The 21,243-nt window shown below is 43.0% G+C and overlaps 2 protein-coding genes across 2 annotated transcripts in view; both read left to right on the top strand.

Moving 5' to 3' along the window:
- Window positions 1–13,435, top strand: part of LOC114797779 (inositol 1,4,5-trisphosphate receptor type 3-like) — a 32,851-nt gene extending 19,416 nt beyond the window's left edge. The window contains exons 21-58 of the mRNA XM_028992849.1: window positions 479–620; window positions 716–906; window positions 1,005–1,125; window positions 1,308–1,359; window positions 1,616–1,781; window positions 2,084–2,245; window positions 2,349–2,423; window positions 2,545–2,664; window positions 2,809–2,931; window positions 3,103–3,303; window positions 3,623–3,874; window positions 3,998–4,123; window positions 4,231–4,356; window positions 4,436–4,556; window positions 4,798–4,979; window positions 5,569–5,717; window positions 5,892–6,000; window positions 6,086–6,179; window positions 6,511–6,686; window positions 6,875–7,037; window positions 7,221–7,405; window positions 7,495–7,695; window positions 8,018–8,128; window positions 8,228–8,323; window positions 8,464–8,565; window positions 8,650–8,736; window positions 8,868–8,978; window positions 9,168–9,360; window positions 9,470–9,598; window positions 9,780–9,952; window positions 10,381–10,545; window positions 10,685–10,874; window positions 10,998–11,096; window positions 11,335–11,462; window positions 11,689–11,854; window positions 12,092–12,252; window positions 12,389–12,550; window positions 12,734–13,435. Of these exons, the coding sequence (XP_028848682.1) occupies window positions 479–620; window positions 716–906; window positions 1,005–1,125; window positions 1,308–1,359; window positions 1,616–1,781; window positions 2,084–2,245; window positions 2,349–2,423; window positions 2,545–2,664; window positions 2,809–2,931; window positions 3,103–3,303; window positions 3,623–3,874; window positions 3,998–4,123; window positions 4,231–4,356; window positions 4,436–4,556; window positions 4,798–4,979; window positions 5,569–5,717; window positions 5,892–6,000; window positions 6,086–6,179; window positions 6,511–6,686; window positions 6,875–7,037; window positions 7,221–7,405; window positions 7,495–7,695; window positions 8,018–8,128; window positions 8,228–8,323; window positions 8,464–8,565; window positions 8,650–8,736; window positions 8,868–8,978; window positions 9,168–9,360; window positions 9,470–9,598; window positions 9,780–9,952; window positions 10,381–10,545; window positions 10,685–10,874; window positions 10,998–11,096; window positions 11,335–11,462; window positions 11,689–11,854; window positions 12,092–12,252; window positions 12,389–12,550; window positions 12,734–12,847 (5,424 nt within the window). The 3' untranslated portion in view covers window positions 12,848–13,435. The remainder of the gene's footprint in view (window positions 1–478; window positions 621–715; window positions 907–1,004; window positions 1,126–1,307; window positions 1,360–1,615; window positions 1,782–2,083; window positions 2,246–2,348; window positions 2,424–2,544; window positions 2,665–2,808; window positions 2,932–3,102; window positions 3,304–3,622; window positions 3,875–3,997; window positions 4,124–4,230; window positions 4,357–4,435; window positions 4,557–4,797; window positions 4,980–5,568; window positions 5,718–5,891; window positions 6,001–6,085; window positions 6,180–6,510; window positions 6,687–6,874; window positions 7,038–7,220; window positions 7,406–7,494; window positions 7,696–8,017; window positions 8,129–8,227; window positions 8,324–8,463; window positions 8,566–8,649; window positions 8,737–8,867; window positions 8,979–9,167; window positions 9,361–9,469; window positions 9,599–9,779; window positions 9,953–10,380; window positions 10,546–10,684; window positions 10,875–10,997; window positions 11,097–11,334; window positions 11,463–11,688; window positions 11,855–12,091; window positions 12,253–12,388; window positions 12,551–12,733) is intronic.
- Window positions 13,436–14,085: 650 nt separating this feature from the next.
- On the top strand, window positions 14,086–20,642 carry LOC114798830 (cyclin-T1-like). Its single transcript, XM_028994833.1, has 9 exons — window positions 14,086–14,282; window positions 14,965–15,046; window positions 15,145–15,273; window positions 16,187–16,247; window positions 16,730–16,792; window positions 16,870–16,915; window positions 17,037–17,200; window positions 18,225–18,295; window positions 18,401–20,642. Exons 1-9 carry the CDS (start codon window positions 14,113–14,115, stop codon window positions 19,712–19,714), a joined length of 2,100 nt encoding a protein of 699 aa, XP_028850666.1. The 5' UTR covers window positions 14,086–14,112; the 3' UTR covers window positions 19,715–20,642.
- Window positions 20,643–21,243: the final 601 nt, after the last annotated feature.

The raw sequence follows: 21,243 nt of genomic DNA, 5'->3' as shown, positions 1-21,243 counted from the left end.
ATCATATGATCTTCTGTGCATTAGATTACATGTTCATGACTTGTTACAAAACAAAATCAATAATTATGGATGCAAATTCAAAAACACCTGAACTCACAAGCCACTCTAAATGAATGTATGTAATGTGATGAATATGGCTTGCTTAAGAGGTCATGTGTCTTTTACATCACTGTGGAAGAATTTTGGTCCACTCATCTTTGCAGAATTGTTGTAGTTCAGCCACATTGGAGGGTTTTTGAGCACGAACCCCCTTTTTAAGGTCATGCCACAGCATCTCAGTAGATTTCAGGTCTGGACTTTGACAAGGCCACTCCACAGGGCCATGTAGGTTTGGAGTTTTGTTCTTCCTTAATAATTAAATCCTTTGCATAAAAACACATTTGGTGCTTAATTGTTGCCTTTTATATATTGTTTAAATGTGACTAACATGGAAAAAAGTAGAAGTTGTCCTCAATTGCCGCTATGGATTCTTGAACAGGTGGTAAGCCTGGCTAGGCACCTTATCTACTTTGGCTTCTACAGCTTCTTTGAGCTGTTGCGTCTCACAAGGACACTCCTGGGCATTATTGACTGCACCCCCAACCCTCTGCCCAACCCCACCTTTCATGATGACAGCGGAGGTGAGCTCTTTTTTCTTTGTTTTATACTCCAAGTCAAGAAAGGTCTTCATTGTTATTCATACAAGCGAAATTGTAATGAGTTGGTATCTGCTCAGGTAAGAATATGAAGCGCTCCATCCATGGAATGGGCCAGATGATGTCCACCATGGTCCTGAGCAGGAAGCAGTCCATATTACCTGGACGGACGAGTATAGGCTTGGATGCCCAGGGTCGCAGCAAAGACAACATTGACAAGCAGGACATCACTGTCATGGACACTAAAGTCAAGATCCTTGAGATCCTTCAGGTCCTCTATACTTTTCGTACCCTGCTCTCTCCATCATGTTTGGTGGGTCCCCGACATCGATCTGAATATGCTTTTCTGTCTCCTTTGCTCATGCTCAGTTCATCCTGAGTGTGCGCTTGGACTACCGCCTCTCATTTCTGCTGTCAGTCTTCAAGAAGGAGTTTGTGGATGTCTACCCCATGTCAGAAGCAGATGCTACATCAGCTGTGGAGCGTTCAGGTGCAAAAAATGACAATTTTTATTTGTACCAAACTTTTATTCAGTGTTATAAGTACATATGTTGGATTATCAGAGACTGGCCTGTAAAAAAACTACTATTATTTGTGAATGTTCTATATTGTGTGTGATTAATAGTATGTGCCAATTTAATGTTTATGGCCATTACTTCTTTAAACCTGCAGACTTAAACCTCCAGCACATTGGCGAACAGGCTGAGGCTATGTTTGGAGTCGGGTGAGTTGCCATTATTTTTCCTGTTTGTTTAATTAGAGCATGGATTCACTTTTGCAGCCACAGATTCGATACTGGACAAATATACTGTTATTTTTCTGAGCTAAGATGTCTTGCAGCAGTGACTAGTATGTTTAATCTTTACTTTTTTTTTTTAAAAAAAAAGTGCAGTGCTGATGCGACATTGTTGCAATTGAACACGCATTGTCATATGCTATTGTATTAAAGCTGCAGTATTAATGCACAGTGTTCCCCACAGGAAGGCCAACAGTATGCTGGAGGTGGATGATGAAGGCGGTCGCATGTTTCTGCGAGTGTTGATCCACCTCATCATGCATGATTATCCCCCGCTGGTTTCTGGGGCTCTGCAGCTGCTCTTCAAACACTTCAGCCAGAGGCAGGAGGTCCTGCACACCTTCAAACAGGTACTGAGCTTCTTCTGAGCCACCTGGGAGCTAGAAACTACTGTTGAAGATCAGATTTTATCTGAATTGATTTTTGTCTTTCTTTATATTTTTAGCCACAGCAGCACCATTCGCAGATTCAATTTTGGTTTTCGATCAGTGTTTTTTTTTTAGTTATTTTTGACTATTTTCACTGTTGCTGTATATAGGTGCAATATATATAGAATATATATAGAATATTCAGAAAATAATCTTATTTTACTCATACTTATTTTATCCATTTTATGTAACCATGCCTCTTTTTTCCTGTGATGTCCTCTCAGGTGCAGCTGCTGATTTCCACTCAGGATGTAGACAACTACAAACTGATCAAGAGTGATCTCGATCGCCTCCGTACCATGGTGGAAAAATCTGAGCTGTGGGTGGAGAAGAAAGGGATCTCAGAAAAAGGAGATGGGAAGAAAGACAAGAAGGAGAATACAGAGGTGAGCAATTTGAGAGTTAAATGAATTTGGGATCTTTAGTACTATGGTGGGGTTCTGTACATTTGGAGGCATTTTAATTGCTTCAAATTACTTTCTCATTTAGCCTGCCGCTGATGAGTCACCTGCAAAGAAAGAAAAATCTGAGAAGAGTAATGAGAACTACCAGATCGTTAAAGAGGTTTTTAAATCAGTTCCATAAAAAATTATTTCTACTCAGTGCCTTGTCTGATTAGAAATGCTGTATTTTTGAATGTTTAATTTCAAATACAGAAATTCTTCTCTTTATTGTTTGTTACCAGATTCTGGAAAGACTGTATAAGATGTGCAGCTCTGGGGTTTTTAAGAAGCAGCAGAGGTTGTTGAAGAACATGGGTGCCCATAAAGTCATGCTGGACCTGCTGCAGGTCTCTTATGACAAGGTATGGAAGATAGCATGACTTGATTATTCCTGTGGGTATAAAGTGGATTTTCATGACATTTCAAGATATTTGTAGGTAATTTTATAGGTAATCTCCTTACAGCTTGACAAAATTAAATATGAACCTATTTTCTATTTTTTTTAGAATGATACAAAAATGCTGGAGATCATTAGGTACACACACCTATTCCTGCAAAAGTTTTGCATTGGGAACCAAGAGAACCAGGCCCTGCTCCACAAGCACCTTAATCTGTTCCTCAGTCCAGGTGTAAGCACCACTTCAAATGCATTTTGAAAGTCTTGATATCAGAACAATTGACTCAAATATCAAAACAAATGTTCAATGAAGTTGATGGATTGACTGGATTGTTTGAAACTATAGAGACAGCACCTTCTGTCTCTCAAAAGCCTTTCTTTTGCTGTGTCCCCCATTTCACAGCTCCTTGAGGCAGAGACAGTGCAGTACATCTTCAACAACAACTACCAGCTGTGTACAGAGCTCAGCGAACACATCCTCCAGCACTTTATTCACTGCCTGGCCACCCACGGCCGCCATGTCCAGTACCTCAACTTTCTGCACACCATCATCAAGGCTGAGGGCAAATATGTGAAGAAATGCCAGGACATGATCATGACAGAAGTGAGGAGGTCCATTTAGTAAATATTAAATAAGAAATGAAACTAATTTAGAGTTAGCACAGTGTTATTCTGTAGGTAGTTACACAAATACAGTATGTGTGTTAGGGTTATGGATATCAGAGTCATGTTTATTGGTATGTTAGCATTCCATACGTTGGTGTTTCTCAAGCAACACAGTACAATATAATAATATATTGTAGAATTGAATAAGGTTTATGAATATTGTGTTCATTTTTTATCACTTTTAAGTATGAGGTCCTCTTTGTAGAAGATTGCATTAAGAAAGAGTGTTTATGTCTGTGTACCTGTGTTTGTTGCAGTTAACAAACGCAGGGGATGATGTGGTGGTTTTCTACAACGACAAGGCATCGTTTGCCACAATGCTGGAGCTGATGGCAGAGTCACGGGAAGGGGTGTTGGAAAAAAGCCCTCTACGCTATCATATCTCTCTGGTAGAGCTGCTGGCGGCCTGTGCTGAGGGCAAGAACGTCTACACTGAAATCAAATGCACCTCGCTACTGCCCCTGGAGGATGTGGTGAGGGTTGTCACGCATGAAGACTGCATAACAGAGGTGACGTTTGTTAATATTATCCAAAGTAAATAAGGTTGAAATTTTACTGTTAATGGCTGTGATATTTTGAACAATCACTGTTTTCTCTTTGATGTCTCTTGTTTTGGGCCTTTGGATGAGCAGGTAAAGATAGCCTATGTGAACTTTGTGAATCACTGCTACATTGACACTGAGGTAGAGATGAAGGAAATCTACACAAGCAACCACATATGGAGATTATTTGAGGACTTCATTGTGGACATGTCTCAGGTGAGATTAACAGATGCTGTTTCTCCTGCTGATGTGTTTTCACAGGCAAATCATAAAGATGTAAATCTACATTTCATGTTTATATCTGTGTATGTGCATACAATCAGGTGTGCAATAAACGTGAGAAGAGGGTGTCTGATCCCATGCTTGAGAAGTACATCATCATTGTAGTGCTAGACACCATCAGTGCCTTCTTCAGCTCCCCGTTCTCTGAGAACAGCACCTCCCTTCAGGTGGGGTTTGTCTGAGTGTGAGTTGCAAATGTGTATTCACATGCTAGAGTGGCCTCTTATCAATGCATCTCTTATTCAGTCACACCACACCATCGTGCAGCAGCTTCTACAGGCATCCCTGCGTCTTCTCAGCTCCCCATGGCTGCCTCCCCAACACAGAGTGCTTGTGGAAACCTGCATCCGAACTCTAGCTGTAACCTGTGAGGATTTGCTCAACCTTCTGAAAAGATCACATAAAAAAAAATTATAAAAATAACCATGTTGATATGTTTACTAAATAATCCTAAAGGAATGAATGAAGGTTAAGTGCATTATGTAGCACTAATTTCTTGTTTCTTCTAAAACCACTGTAAATTTTCATGTCCTGTCTCGTTTCTTTATTATTTTCCACTAAACTGACAGTTTATTTGTTGTCAGTACTAATTTGCTCTTTGTGTGCAGCAAAGAGCCGTTCCATCACCTTGCCCATTGAGCTAGAATCACAAGTCAACCTGATGCTCAAAAGTGTTACCCAGAATTCCCTGTCTCGCTCCAACCCCAACTACAAGAGTTCAACGCTTTCCAGCCGACCCCCTGTTCCCAGCAATCCCTATGATTATAAGAACATTATTGAGAAGTTGCAGGTGGGTTAAAGAAGAGCTTCTGCATGCACCAAGGATGTCATTGTACTTTAGATAGTTCCTCACATGTGAAGGCTTAATGAGTAATAGCTGCTATTAATGAGGCGTTATTTTCACCTTACAGTAGGGCTGCACAATTAATCAATCAACCACTCATTTGGGGTTGAAAAAATTGTTAACCCTATTTGATATATACACCATACATATATACACTAGATGTCTCATTCAGCCTCTCAGCATGTGTCAATACCGCCGTCATATTTGGAAGGGGTTCCAAGCTCATTCAATCAAGCTTCTTTTCACAAGCGAAAATGACAGACCTTTGCGCCACGTACGGCTATAATAACGAGTGAACAAAGCATCAATGCATAACATTGATTAAGATAGTAAGATAGTATAGTTCTTGACAAGTCTATAGAAAATGGACTGTCCTGTCTATAATAATATAGTCTATATAATATCCTGATTCTTGATTAATAATTGTGATTACAATATTGATAACAAACAAACAAATAAATAATCGTGATTGTTATTTTGGCCATAATCGTGCAGCCCTATGTTACAGTATGTAATGCTAATTTGTGATGTGCAGGATGTAATAAATACTCTGGAGCAGAGGCTCAAACCCCTCGTGAATGCTGAGCTGTCAGTTCTGGTGGATGTTCTCCACCAGCCTGAACTGCTCTTCTTGGAAGGCACAGATGCCAGAGTACGCTGTGAGTCTGGGGGCTTCATATCCAAGTGAGTGTTTTTATACCATTTAACCATAAACCTTTTAAAGCCGCATATAGTAATGTGCCATTTTAAAGATGACATTCATTCATTCATGCATGTGTGCAGTGCTGTGTGTCTGTAAAACACACATTTGCATGACAGCACGGTGAGTGACAATTTAACATGTGCATGTATATATAGACTGATCCAGCACACCAAAGCCCTGATGAACAGTGAGGAAAAGCTGTGCATCAAGGTGCTCCAAACTTTGCAGCAAATGCTAATACGCACTCTGGACTTTGATGAGAAGGTGAGAAGTGTGCATGACAGATTTGAGCAGTTGAGTAAACATGCATGCCTGCTTTTGCAGTGTTTAACACTCCTTCTGTTTGTAGGGAATAGCTTTACGGAAGGTCTTGCTGCAGAACTATCTCTTTAACAACAAAAAAGGGAACAACAAGGCTGAGCTGGCTGAGCTTGGTGGAGGAGGTAGATGGTCAGATTATTCATGAAGCACAATAGATGAATTCACTCATTTTTGTATAATATTGAGGCTTCTTTCCCATTTAATGCATATTTTGTAGCAACTACATGGACTAAATATTTATAATAAATATTTGATACTGAATACTGAAATGATAGGCTTGTATAAAATATGCCAGTGACTGACTGTACAGGGCACAATTCAAGAATCAGTTTAATTTTCATATTTGCCCTAGAAACAGGAATAACAGGTATGCCAGTCTGGCCTTCATTTATCAGATGTAGTATATGTTTGCTTAATAAACAGTATGGAATGGTTGCATATATGTGACCACAGGTGGGGAGGTGGAGAGGGACTGGGCTGCTGTGGCTGCTATCCAGTGCCGCTTGGACAGAGAAGGTGGGACTAAGCTTTTTACAGACCTCATCATGAGCACCAAAAATGACAAGATCTTCCAGGAGAGCATCCAGCTGGCCATATGTCTACTCGAGGGCGGGAACACAGAAATTCAGGTTCGGTGCACAATTTGGACTCTATTTTTGCTACTAAACAACTAATTGAAAGAACCAGTATAACTCATGCAGAATCAGTGAGGTGGTGGTGAGAAGAGGTTCATTTAAAGAAATTGCATTACATGTTTGGAATCACCGTCAGGACCACTTTTTCGCTAAGTGTCTCACCTCCGCTTTCTTCTTTACAGAACTCTTTTTACAAGCTAATGATGGGGGACAATAAATCAGAGAAATTCTTTAAGGTTCTAGACGATCGCATGAAGGAAGCCCAGCAGGATATCAAGGCCACCGTCTCTGTAAATGTAGGTGAGATGAGCAACAAGGCCAAAGATGACAAAGACCTTGATCCTGGTGAGTGGATTTGGCAAAAAGGCTCCATATATGTTTTAGTCCCATCATCACATGCTTTTTGTCTGTACTGGGTCAGATGCGCATGTACTGATACCATAGGAGCTTCTACAAGGGTAATAAAATGCACAGCATAGTCCAGTGTTGGAAGGATGAGCTTGTCTTCTTTTTTTTACCCGTCCTCAGCTGGCTCTCAGCAGTTGGTATTCTCCCAGCCTGCAGTCCCTCCCCAGTTTGAAACAGGCCCCCCTGTCGCCCAAGCAGTAGAGCAACAGGAGGTAGAGATGGACCTGGGCCCATCGGTGAGCATCATGAAACCTATCCTGCGCTTTCTCCAGCTGCTATGTGAGAACCACAACCATGACCTGCAGGTGAGGATATCTCTCTTTTGATTGAAAAAGAATGCTTGGTTGTGTACATTGTGAATATTTCACATAATGTTTTTTTTTTTTCATCAAAGAATTTCCTTCGATGCCAAAATAACAAGGCCAACTATAACCTGGTGTGTGAGACTCTACAGTTCCTGGACATCATGTGTGGAAGTACTACAGGAGGACTGGGCCTATTAGGCCTCTACATCAATGAGGGCAATGTAGGCCTCATCATCCAGACACTGGAGACGCTCACAGAGTATTGCCAAGGGCCCTGCCAGGAGAACCAGGTCAGTTCATCAAGCTCAGAGTACCATCAAGGTCCCTGAGACAGAACCAGTACAGCAATTTGGCAGCATGGTCCACCCCAGAGCAGACAGTTTAGGAACACCAGAGGAAATCAGTAACCCCATGTCAGTTGTTCCAGACCTTTGTGAGGTTTCAGTAATATTAACAAGATTTCTTGAATAATAAGGAATCTGTTCAAATAAAACAATTAAGTGGACTACCACCAAAAATACTCAACACCTCTGTTCTGTTAGACCCCCCTTCTCATTATTCTGATATCTAGAATGTTTTATATGTAATAAGTATCATTTTGTTCATACTCAGACCTGTATCGTAACACACGAGTGCAATGGCATCGACATCATTACTGCCCTCATCCTCAATGACATAAGCCCCTTGTGCCGCTACCGCATGGAAATGGTCCTGCAATTGAAGGTCGGTAATGAATGATATTAAGTGCAGACTTCACATCTTTTATTTACACAGATTTTCTTAATTGCCCCCTTTAACATGAGTTATGATGCTTCTTCTCAGGACAATGCCTCTAAGCTGCTGCTTGGTTTAATGGAGAGTCGGCATGACAGCGAGAATGCAGAGAGGATCCTGTTTAATCTCAGACCTCGGGAACTGGTTAGAGCAAAATATTGTAATGTTATAGTCATACAAAATGTATCAGAATCCTTTCCAAATAAACCCCAGAGCACATCCCATGGTGATTTGTTTAAAATGCTTTTGTAATTATGCAACCTGTGTGTGTGTTTTGTCTTCAGATGGAGGTGATAAAGAAGGCCTACCTGCAGGAATGTGAGTGGAATGAAGGAGAAGTTTCACCTCGGGAGGTTGGACACAACATCTACATTCTAGCATTGCAGGTACGACCTAAGACAATGCACATTCATTACTGAGATCACGGAAATCCTGGAAGAGTTTTTGAGAAGGTTATCTTACTCTGACAGCTTTCTCGACACAACAAAGTCCTGCAGAGTCTTCTGAAGCCACAGAAGAAAACCACAGAAGAGGGTGAAGAGGGCATTAGCTCCATGGTAGTACTCATTCCTTTGCTGTTTTTCTACTCTGTCGGAGCCCATTACCAAGTTGAAGTAATAAGTTGAAATACTGAGTACAATGCTATATAAACCCATTTTTCTAATGTATAATTTTATATGTTTCTTAGCTCAACCTGAACAACAAGCAGCTGTCTCAGATGCTCAAGTCCTCAGCTCCAGCTGAGATTCCTGAGGAAGACCCTCTGGAGTACTACGAAAAACATACAGCCCAGATTGAGGTGGGTCTTATTTGTCTATTCAGTTTTTTATATTTAGGCACATGCCAGCTTTTTCTATCCACACTAGAACTAGTAATATTCTATCCAGTGTTAAATTATAGAGCACTACAAGTAGTACTACATGCTTATTATAGTATACTTCAACATTTATTTATTCATACAGTATTTACAGATTTTTCTTTTTTTCAGATTGTCCGTGAAGACCGCAGTATGGAACAGATTGTCTTCCCTGTGCACCCCATCTGTGAATTCCTGACAGAGGAGTCCAAGGTGCGTGTGTTCAACACAACGGAGCAAGATGAACAGGGGAGCAAGGTTACGCACTTCTTCGAGCAGACATCCTTCCTGCACAATGAGATGGAGTGGCAGAAGAAGCTGCGCAGTAAGCCTCACAGTGTTTGTGTTTTCTTTTGGCCTAAATGTGTGTGTGTGTTATGTTTTTGTGCGTGTGTGTGTGTGTACACCATCCACTCAGCATATCCTATCTGCAGGCATGCCAGTGTTGTACTGGTTCTCACGGCGGATGACACTATGGGGCAGCATCTCCTTCAACCTGGCTGTCTTCATCAACCTCATCATTGCTTTTTTTTACCCCTACAATTCAACACCAGGCTACTTAGGTGTGTATGCATGTGTGTATAGTGTATTGTTGACAATAAAGACATTGGAGTCTCTGGTGATATAAGACTAATGTCATTCATGTCAATGTAGATATATTTGTTCACTGAAATGGAGACATTCAGTGAAACAGCTTTTACATTTTGCCTTGTTTATTAAATGTATTGTCATGTGATCTCACAGGTGCGATAGACTCCTCCCTCCTATCCATGTTGTTCTGGGGCTTTGCTGGCCTGTCAGTCATGGGCCTTTTCTCCCAGCGATATGGATTACGTCCTTTCACAGTGGCCCTCATACTGCGCTCCATTTACTATTTTGGCATTGGACCCACCCTCATTTTGCTGGGAACCCTCAATGTACGTCCCATTGCCACAATAAGAGATTTATTATAACATGATTATTCTTGATGCTTAAGTTATAAATGTGTTGAGTATTTTTATCACAATGGCAGAGCAATAAATAATGTTCTTGTAATAAATAGTCATGGTTTAGTTAGTAAAGAATATCACAATGATCTAATTTATCAGATATAATAAATTTAGATCCTAATCCAGAATAATGCTAATTCCCATGTAGTTGCTGTATCAATACAAATATAAGTGATTACATAGTGATATAAACTTTTCCCATGATATCATAAAACATCTCTATGACCTATCTTGTCTTCTATCAGTAGGTTTATTTGACAAGATCATTTATCAGCCCTACTTGCGCAGGTTATTACATTGTGTAATAGGTTAAGGCCACTATGTAAATCCCACTTTCTTATCTTTAATTTTGACAGCTGATAAACAAGATTGTTTTCGTGGTCAGCTTTGTGGGCAACAATGGCACTTTTATTATGGGATACCGTGCCATGGTGATGGATATGGAATTTCTGTATCACCTGGGCTACGTGCTGACCAGCACCCTGGGCCTTTTTGTTCATGAGCTTTTCTACAGCATTTTGGTATGTAGTGCACACAAGCATTTAGTAAACATTGATTGTAACTGAAACAAAATGATAATTGAAGTGTAAGAATCATTCATTTTGCTGATTGTGGTTTTGAATCTTGTTTTGAGTTTTGCGCTCTTTGTGTCTCCTTCAGCTGTTTGACCTCATCTACCGAGAGGAGACGCTCTTTAATGTGATCAAAAGCGTGACGCGCAATGGACGCTCTATCCTCCTCACCGCACTGCTTGCACTCATCCTTGTTTACCTCTTTTCTATTGTGGGCTTTCTGTGTCTCAGAAATGACTTCATAATGGAAGTAGACCACCTGCCTATGCTGGACAAAGGTAGCTTATGTGGATAAAATTGGAGGATGCAACAGGAAATGAATATGTGCATGGGGTGTGTTTAATCATGTTGGTGAGTAAAGGTCTGAGAGATTTTATGGTGAAAGAATGGTCTCTGTACAGGTGGAGAACTGGATACAGTTCCCAAGGACTTCCTGAGCTCCTGCAGCACAGATGGAGTCAGCTGTTCTGCAGAGTCTGCAGTTTCTGATGAAAATCCTGGTGGGCGGCCTTCAAAAACTCAACAGACCTCAGCTCACGTATTCTTTACCATTTTAGCCTCTGTTTTAATGCAACCACACAGCACCACCTGCTGCCAGATTAAATAAACTACATTTACGAGCTCAGTTCTTCATGCATTCTGATGCACACTGTTTGCTATTAACATACATAATGTGACAGTAATGATGACATTCACACAATGTTAGGTAATGTATTGCTTGTGAATTCGTGTGTGTAGAAGAAGAAGAAGACGATAATACGGAGCGAGCATGTGACACCCTGCTCATGTGTATCGTAACGGTGCTGAATCACGGCCTCAGGAATGGAGGAGGAGTTGGAGATGTGCTGCGCAGACCCTCAAAAGATGTATTGAAACTTCGTAATTTTTCCTCTGAAACTGTGAAGCTCTTAAGACATGTGCATGTAAAGTAAATGTAACATAAATGTGAAGCCAGTAATTGAATGCTGTGGACAAGTGTAAACTTTAAAAATGCTTTTAAAAGTACATGTTTTTTTTTTGTTTTTTTTTGTTATAAATGTAGCTTAATGATAAATGTGCTTTTTGAACACTTTACCTTCGTGTGATCTACAGGAAGCACTGTTTCCTGCTCGAGTCATTTATGACCTGCTCTTCTATTTCATTGTCATCATCATCGTCCTCAACCTGATCTTTGGTGTGATCATCGACACTTTTGCTGACCTTCGTAGTGAGAAGCAGAAAAAAGAGGAGATTCTTAAGACCACTTGCTTCATCTGTGGTATGAGGCTGTAAATGCTCCATCAACACTGCTAGTTTGGTCATAGCAGACAATTATTATTAATTTGTAGTCTTCATGCAAACTTGGGGATAGAAATGAACATTTTATATCTGAGATTTTTCTGCCTTTGCCAGCCGTCATAACGTAATGAATTTCATTGCCAAAGACAAGTGATTGTAATAATTCAAAAGCGTTCACAGACAGAATGCAGTTTACAAAACGTATCTCTTTTGACAGGCCTTGAAAGAGACAAATTTGACAATAAGACTGTGTCTTTTGAAGAGCACATTAAATCGGAACACAAAATCTGGAATTATCTGTATTTTATTGTGCTGGTGCGAGAGAAGAACAAGACAGATTATACTGGACCAGAGAGCTATGTGGCCCACATGATAAAGGTATGGTCAAAGATAAAGGTATGGTCAAAGCACGTGATGGAAAATTATTATATTAATATATTACTAACAACAGACCAGTCAGTTTAGATTGATGCGAATGGTCTTCAGGACTGAATGTCATTCGGTTTTCTCATAGAACAAGAACTTGGACTGGTTTCCACGCATGCAGGCTATGTCCTTGGTGGTGACAGATGGAGATGGAGAACAGAATGAGATGAGGATCTTGCAGGACCGACTGTCCTCCACCATGAAGGTGGTCATTCAGCTCACAGGACAACTCAATGAACTCAAGGAGCAGGTGATCTCACTGTTTTGTAAAAATAGTCAAGTGTAAAGTGTATTTTAAACACCAACCTGGGTAACACATCAAAATCACAATCCTTTGTAATTGGTAGCACATTTTAAAAGTGTATGCTTTCCCTTAACAGTTTATTTAATGATGTGGATGAAGCTTTTTTAATGTGTGTCATTGTGTCTGCAGATGACTGAACAGAGGAAGAGGAGGCAGAGACTGGGTTTTGTGGACGTCCAGGCAGGAGCCGGTTCCCTCCCCCCCAGTGCAGCAGGAGGAAATCACCAGATCTTTAAATCCTAATGGACTGGCAACCCCTTCACAATCTTCACCACACTGCTGGTTCCTGAGCTGGATCTTCTGACAGTCCATGTTACAAATAACTATAGAAACATATGTCATTTTAGGATAATGCTTTATTATACAACCCTTGTCAGTCAATGTCTCACTTGTGTGAAGGGCACATTGTGGTGTGGTGTGCCTTTGGTCTGTTGTTACCATGTCTCCCTTTATTCTGTGAATCTGAGAAACCATTTTATCAAACGAATCAATAGACTTCAGAACACTTGCATGGTATTTTAATCAGTAGAGGACTTGTTTTTAATTGTTATAACTATTACACTGGCCATTCATTCAGAACTAAAGAAAGATGTTACATACCTCATTGCACAACAAGACAACCCCTGAAGTACAATTCTCTTAAGACAGTCATTTATTTAGTCTCATCTTCCCATTTTCTCCTTGTTACTTCCTTATGCAGCATTTAATTGTGTAATTGTTAAATTAATTAGTAAGAATATTGTTCAGCTGTACATGTTGGTATATATATATATATAAAATTCCAGAATAATAACAATTGTTTGTTGTAAAAAATAAATTATATTAAAAATATATGTTAAAATTGGGGTTATGTGGCTAAGTATGGACACAAGAAGCAGCTACCAAATTTCATTAATGGTCAATTAGTCAGCATATGTGCGCAAACTTTAGCATATGTGTCATAGTAGATAAATACAAAATAATTCCTAACCATTTTTGTGTATCTTCCCCAACTATGCTGATTTGCACATGCATAAACATCCATGTAGCCCCCCCCCATACATACATTAAACCAAGCAAAAACTCCCTCCACACTGTTGCAATAGTTTCTTTCTGTACGTGGCTCACCTTAGAATGTAAGAAATATACAATGTAAAGACGGAAAATAAATAAGTCTCAACACGGTTGTTATGTTTGGGATTTCATTATTACACACCATTAATATTACTATTACATGGTAATACAGGCAGATCTCAGCGGGACTAAATCAGACGCGCATCCCAAATTCTGCAGCCCCCCTTTGAAGTTCGATTAATCGGTCCCTCCACCTTCAACCCTCCCAGGCTTTGTTAAATTGGTCCCGTGGCTCAAAATGGCGACGGCTTGTTTTTGGTTTTGTCTGTCTTTTCTTCCCGCCTACGTACAGTATTGGGACGCAGCCCGGACCCGCGGTCCCGACGCTCGGCGGAAGTGACGCACGAGTCGGACTGGTTCCTGGAACGGTCCGTCCTTAAAAAAAAAAAACAGTAATGGCGACGTCGTTACCGTCTCTTCCTGCGACAAAGAGCAAATGGTACTTCACCAGGGAGCAGATCGAAAACAACCCGTCCCGCCGTGCGGGCCTCGACCCCGACAAGGAGCTGTCGTACCGGCAGCAGGCCGCCAACCTGCTTCAGGACATGGGACAGCGACTCAACGTGTATCTTTTTTTTGTGTCGGAGCCGGTTTGGCGCCGTGCTAGCCGGCCAGCTCGGCGCCCGAGGCGTCGCTTACCGCCGACGGCGCACGGGGCCCGCGACGCGACGCGCGTTTCGGAGCGGCCCGACTTCCCCGCGGCACGCCGGCGCACACGGGCGGGAAGGGCCGCCCCGGTGCCGCCCTGCGTCGGGCTCCGTGGGAGGAGGCCGCACACCAGGCCCCGCCGAGAAGCCGGACGTTTCTCCCGGAACGGAACGGCAGCGTTCTCCCGCGTTACGCCGCGATTATGACCGCGTCCCTGTCGGCTGACGCAGCGTAGCCGAACGAGCGTTGGACGCTGTCTCGTTTGTGGAATGTTCGGTAGTTCCGGTACTGTTCCGGTAATTGCAGGGTTTTTCGGTTCTGCACCTCGAATCTACGTGTTCTCCGAAGCCGCAGAGAAACACAAACCGAACCTGGGGTGCTTTATAGAATTTAGGGTTCTGGAACATATTTAGGAAAATGCTGCACTTCGTGCTTTTACAAAGAGAGAAACCGGATATGTGAAAAGTGCTCCCATAAAACCATTAATGACCAGAAACGAGACAAAAGTCATGTTTATGAGGTTGGAATTAGAGTTACTGAGTAAGGTTCCAATGACTTGACCTCCTCCATCACCATGAACCTTGACCTCTCTAAACCAGGTCCCAGCTGACGATAAACACTGCCATTGTGTACATGCATCGGTTCTACATGATCCAGTCTTTCACACGCTTCCACAGAAATGTGAGTGTCCCGCGGCGTCTAGTGGATTGCTTTCAGGTCTCACTTGGTGACAAAAAGGGACCTTAAACTGATGGCCGCTCATGTCCGTTCTGAATTAGGTTATTGCTCCAGCTGCGCTTTTCCTAGCGGCAAAAGTGGAGGAGCAGCCGCGTAAATTGGAACACGTGATCAAGGTAACCCACGCATGCCTCAACCCTCAGGACCCTCCTCCAGACACACGCAGTGATGTAAGCACCCCTGGGCTCCGGCCTTTTTAACCCTGAAATGTTGATGACTTTTGTATTTTCTCCCCTTCCACGTAGTCATAGTCCTGGGTGCAGAGCTGTGCTCGATGTGACCCCATCAGCGTAGTGTAATTGGTGGCTTTTGTAGTGTAAACAGGCCTGTGTGTTGTGGGTGCTGGCCGTATAAGTGATTCCGGCTTGAGTGTGTTGGTTTCAGTTTGTCCCGTTTGACTTGCCAATGGACAACATCAGATGTCAAGCCTCTTAGCGTTTTTACTGCTTTTAATGTCAGTGGGATTTCACTGTATACATTTTTTTACGTAGACCACTTTCATTGGCCTATAAATTGATTCAAATTTCACTCCCATCGAAGTGCATTTAATTAATCCTATTTAATTAATGTGTAATAGGCACAACTATTGGTATCATTAAGTTAAAGTAGCTCTATTCTGTGTTGCATTTGGCATTGACCATTATACTTTAGTGCTGAGTGAATGTTAGCGAGACATTGATGGTCGACAGGTCTGTTAGTCTTTCTTTTTTTTTTTATGTTGCATTTCATTTTGTGTAAAAACCAAACCATGAAACTTGTTTCTTCTCATGAAAAGTGCTCATGCGTAAAGCGTAATCAGTGGCTACGACAAGGTTTCACCGGGTGTGAATTCATAAACCTCTGCGGATCTGGCTCTCCGTTTAAAAAAGTGGGAAAGGGCCACATTGCTCAGTCACCAACAAGCGCAAGTGAACCTCCACAAACACCACACAATCGGTGGCTAGGGGGTGAAGCGAGCAAGTGAGAGAGAGAGAGAGAGAGAGAGAACGAGAGCACGCTTGATATGAGAGAGAGAGAGAGAGATAGAGAGAGAGAGCAAAGAGTTCCTCCCCATGAGTAACCTGCCTGTCCTCTCAACCTCAGGCTTACCTGCAGCAAGCCCAAGACCTGGTCATTCTTGAGAGCATTATACTGCAGACCCTGGGTAAGTGAAGCAGGGGGAAATTGGGGTCCTGGACTCCCCAGAGCTGAGAGCTTCACTGACAAGATCTAAGGTCTCTATTGTCGCCCACAGCTCTCCTCAGCTGCCATTTTTCTTTGCTGTGGGAGCAAGTTTTGTTTTGATTTTTTTCTGTGATTGCTTGTGAAATCATTAGCATAATATATGTTGATAAAGGACATTGTCCTTGGCTGTGGACGTTTTGTGTCCTTGGTGACATTCTGGAAAAGCGTGGGAAGCCGACTACTCTCAAAGTACTTGACATTTGTTTTATCCAGGCTCAAACAACAGAAGAATCAAAGCACCACACCCCTTTAATACACTTATTTCAGTGTAGTGTGGAAAATAGATCTATGCACATCCTACAGCTCCTTTGTATTTTGCCCTGTTGGCCTTTTATCATTGGTTATTGCCTTCTGCTCACTTCCTTTGTTTCTTGTCTTTCCCTGTTGCTGCTCTTATTTTAGCTTTCGAGATCACCATTGACCATCCCCACACACACGTTGTGAAGTGCACACAGCTTGTCCGAGGTATGGATCCAGCCCGAGTTTATTACTGAGGGCAAATTGTGTTGTATTCACTTTTTTCATTTCATATTTTGTTCCAGCGAGTAAAGACTTGGCACAGACGTCTTATTACATGGCGACTAACAGGTGTGTGTCCAGTTTTACATGCCACTTGTAGCATTGTAGAGAAGTAGGAACAGTGGTCGGTATGTAGATCCCATGCATTCACATGGACTAATCGGGTTTGTTGTCTGTGTTGTCTCTGCAGTTTACACTTGACCACATTCTGCCTGCAATATAGTCCTCCCATAGTGGCATGTGTGTGCATCCATCTGGCTTGTAAGTGGTCCAACTGGGAGATCCCGGTTTCAACAGACAGCAAGCACTGGTGGGAATATGTGGACACGACGGTCACCCTCGAACTGCTGGACGGTATGGGCAGCAGAGTAATTTACATGAGGGCTGTAGCACTACATACACAGTTGATATTGAGGTGTGTGCATGCATATTGTAGGCGTGTACCAGCTCTGGTTTTAAATTGGATACTGATTGTTGATGTTTATCAGCTGAAAGACAATACAGTTCTGCGTAGGGTCAGATATTTGCATCTCTAGCATATTGTTGGCCATTTTGCACATTTTATGGCTTGGTTAAATATTTTTAATTACTACTACCATTTCAGGTAGCGGCTCCGACTAGACTAGACTAGAAACAGGTCGTCTATGCCGAGTGGTGCGGTTGAGGTGGTGAGGAGAGCGGGATCTGCTTCTGTTGGTCGTGATGAACGCGACGTACCGCGGTGTCTGCACATTTTGGAAACTGGCCACAAGCTTAGTTTGTTACCGTGGAAACTGTTTTTTGAAGCTAGGTCTGGGGAAGTGAGCAGGGTCGAATTTCGGCGATCAGTCAGACAGTCAGGGATACTCCAGGAACAAGCAGCCGAGAAATCACCGGAGGCATAGGAACGTAGTCACTATGAAGGAGCGCTGTGTTTGTTTCGGTCTTCCTTGCTGCTCCTGTTGTTGACCAGGGGGTCGCCTACTCGTGCTATTGCAGAATGGTAATATTTATTTCTGTATGCCTTTACGCCTGGGGCAGTGGTGGCCTAGTAATCGAATCCCGAACCGTCCGGGCACCTGTCATGGCTGCCCACCACTTACTTAGGGTGATGGTTAAAAGCAGAGGACACATTTCATTGTGTCACCATGTGCTGTTCTTCACAATGACAATCGTTCCACTTTCAACAGTGTAATAGTGTATTTTGACATTAATAAAGTGGTACAAATATCTATGGGCATTGGGATATAATTTTTTATCAGCCACTAACTGGCTGCTTGCTAATTGTCTATATTGGTGCGTCTGAAGTTTGCTAGAGATTATTGTCATTACGTATATTTCCTGTTTTTGCCCGGCTCTTCTTTGAACGTGACTTTTTTTTTTTTTATATTGTCCACAGAACTCACACATGAGTTTCTACAGATCCTGGAGAAGACGCCCAGCAGGTTAAAACGCATCCGCAATTGGAAGGTAAATCTGACTCCAGTAGCTGCCCCCTTCCTATTACGTATGTTTACAGTGTGATTTGAGTGAATATAAATTATACTAATCTTGGTTTTTTTTTATGTGTGTTAGGCGGGAGGCCATGCCGTGAAGTCGAAACCCAAGACACAAGAGGAGGGTGACCAGACAGAAGCCATGATGAACATGATCTCCATGGCCTCCTCTGAGAGCACACTGGCTGGCCTCATGAGCCTCTCTGCCCCTTCCACCGGCTCCTCTTCTGCATTGGATGGCAAGGACCGACCCTTGGGCCCTTCAGGAACCCAGCACTGGCAGCCTGGCGCCAAGCCCGCGGGCACGGATCAGCTGCCCCAGCCCAATCATGAAATGCATGCACCAGCCCGGGTTTCACTCAACGAGTACCGCGCTAAGCACGCCGAGTCTCTGGCGGCACAGAAGAGGAAGCTGGAGAACATGGAGGCCAGTGTCAAGCGCGAATACGCTTTAGCGTCAAGAGCGCTGATTGGCCAACAGAGGAAGGAGAAGCATCATCAGCACCAGTCTAGCTCCTCCTCCTCTGACCTCAGCAACACTTCGCCAATTATCCTTAAAATCCCGCTGGATGAGAGGAAGATGCGCTTCCCTCTGCCTGAGACAGCGGGAGGAGAAGGGGGAGGCGGCCACACTGGGGGGGCGAGTGGTGGTGGAGGAGGGAGCCGGGCAAACGAACAGGACATTAAAGTTCGCATCCGTATCCCAGAGAGGCGGGGAGGCTCAGGGGGAGAAGAGAGTAAGAGCCGGGATAAGCACCGGGAGCGCTCCAACCACCACCACCATCACCACCACCACCATTCCTCGTCCTCTAGCAGTGCTGGCTCTTTCAGCTCCTCCTCGTCTTCCTCCTCTAGTCATAAACACTCGTCCAGCTCGGCCGCAGCAATGGCCAGCACTAAGAAGCCCTCTGGGGAATCCACTTCTTCATCCTCCTCGAGAATCAGCTCTTCCTCCTCGTCTCGAAAGCGGCAGCACGTGCAAGACCCCTCGGCGGCGGGCTCCAGCTCCCACCCGCCCAAAGCCAGCAAATCCTCCCGGAACTCCTACCAGCTGCCGTCCCTGCCCAGCCTGACTCACGGCCTGGACCCGCTGCCCCCACTGGGGCTCCCGCACCACCCGGGCGGCTACTCCCACGGCAAGGCCGACAAGTCCGACACCAACGGGCACGGCGCGCCTGCGTCCGGCGGACAGTCCAATGAGTTCCAGGACACGTTCGACATGCTCAACTCGCTCCTGAGCGCTCAGGGGGTTCAGCCCTCACATCCACAAATGTTTGACTATCGCTCACAATACGGAGACTACAGATACGCCGGAGGTCCCAGAGGGGGCGGATCTCGACCCCCACCACTGCCAATGGAACCTCCGCCCCCTCTACCCCCTCTACCGAAATAAACACATGCAGATACGTCCCTTCATCACGCCCGTCCTTTTGCTAGCGCAGCACACAGAACCTGTCGAATTTTCATTGCTCTCTTCAGATCTGTTGTATGGTTGTCCAGGGCCAGCTTACAGAAGCCCTGGAGTGAGGGGAAGGGGCGGGGCAAAAGACGGCAAATCAGTGAACACAACACAAATATTCCACAGCCGCAAATTCAGGAACGCGCAGACGGAACGTTAGGTGAGCGGCCCTCAAAGGGAACCAGACGAACAGATAAAAGCCGGTTCCACTGGGCCCTCGCACTGATCACGGACAAGCTCCTTGTCCAGTCAGCAACAAGCACACAATATTCAGTATAAACCTGTCTCTTGTGTCCCGAACGCCCCTGAGCTTGTAGCTTATTTCACGTCCGCTGTTGTGTTCTCTCATTTGCGTTCGTGTTCTTGATCTGTATTTGAATATACTGCATTGTATTATTTTTTATTGCACTCCAGGGTTTCTGTACCTACCTCCCTATACCCCTAAATGTGGCAATAATAAAAAAACTCAAGAAAAATAAAGTAAGCAAAACAAATTATTTATTAAGAATGTGTAAATACTATTTTTGATGTCACTCATTTTTGTATTATAGGAATTGTGGAATTCTGAGGGACCTAGTATTTTAGCCATCACCCATGAAAACAAAAAAAACAATGTCTTGCAATGCTAATGTGCTTGATGTACTCATTCGCTGTTGCTTGAGAATTGTACAATTTTGTTATATTTTAGTCAAAAAATGTTACATTCTATTTATTACTTGACTTTTAAACTGGCCATAGCAGGTTATGCAGCGTTTTTGTCTCCCTTGACCTGCCTCGTGTCTTTCTAAGCCGTTTTTAAAGCCTGACAACAATGCTTGGTTTTGGTCGTGGGCAAGGTATACATCACTTCATTTTATTTCCCTTTTTTTTTTTTTTTGGTTTCTTGGTATTAAAAAGTTGATGAAAATGGATCTCTGCTAACAAGATTCTTTGTATAAAGCATTTGAGCTCGGAATCACTGTATTATGTTTTATGTACATTCTAAAAAAAATTATACTTTTGGAACTATGGGCTCGGTACATGAAAAAAAATTCCATGCATAGACATCATATTATAAAAACTTAAACCTGCTTGTATGGGGGTTCATTTAAACTGTAGCACACTCTCTTTAATCCGGTGTATGATGGGGAATAACTTGACTGATTTGTCCATATCAAGTGCGTATTTAACACTCGATATTGGGACAGTTTATCTAATTACGAATAGCCAAATTAAGTGCAGCCGTTTACACTTAGGTTTTCTGTCTTGAAACATGCTAAATGTTTTTCATTATGTAGGAGCCTAGGTAATGACCATTTCTTTTTGTTTCATAGAGATGACCACAGATGGGTTCGAATCCATCATTAATACACCTGATGGAGGTAAATAATCTGGCTTCCCGGGTTCTTCCTAAGGTGCATATTGTAATTGAGTTAGAGTAAAGGTGCCCAAAGTAAACGGTTGCTCCAGTAAAAGACCTCCAG

Source organism: Denticeps clupeoides, chromosome 10 (genome assembly GCF_900700375.1).
Source record: "Denticeps clupeoides chromosome 10, fDenClu1.1, whole genome shotgun sequence".
In the NCBI taxonomy this organism is placed as follows: Eukaryota; Metazoa; Chordata; class Actinopteri; order Clupeiformes; family Denticipitidae; genus Denticeps; species Denticeps clupeoides.
The sequence above is the reverse complement of the archived record's forward strand: the minus strand, read 5'-3'. Positions and strand labels throughout refer to the sequence as shown.

Coding starts and splice junctions, on each gene's coding strand:
- LOC114798830 (XM_028994833.1), top strand. CDS start 14,113: ATGGCGACGTCGTTACCGTCTCTTCCTGCGACAAAGAGCAAATGGTAC. Junction 15,274..16,186: donor CTCCAGACACACGCAGTGAT/GTAAGCACCCCT, acceptor TCTCAACCTCAG/GCTTACCTGCAGCAAGCCCA. Junction 18,296..18,400: donor AACGCATCCGCAATTGGAAG/GTAAATCTGACT, acceptor TATGTGTGTTAG/GCGGGAGGCCATGCCGTGAA.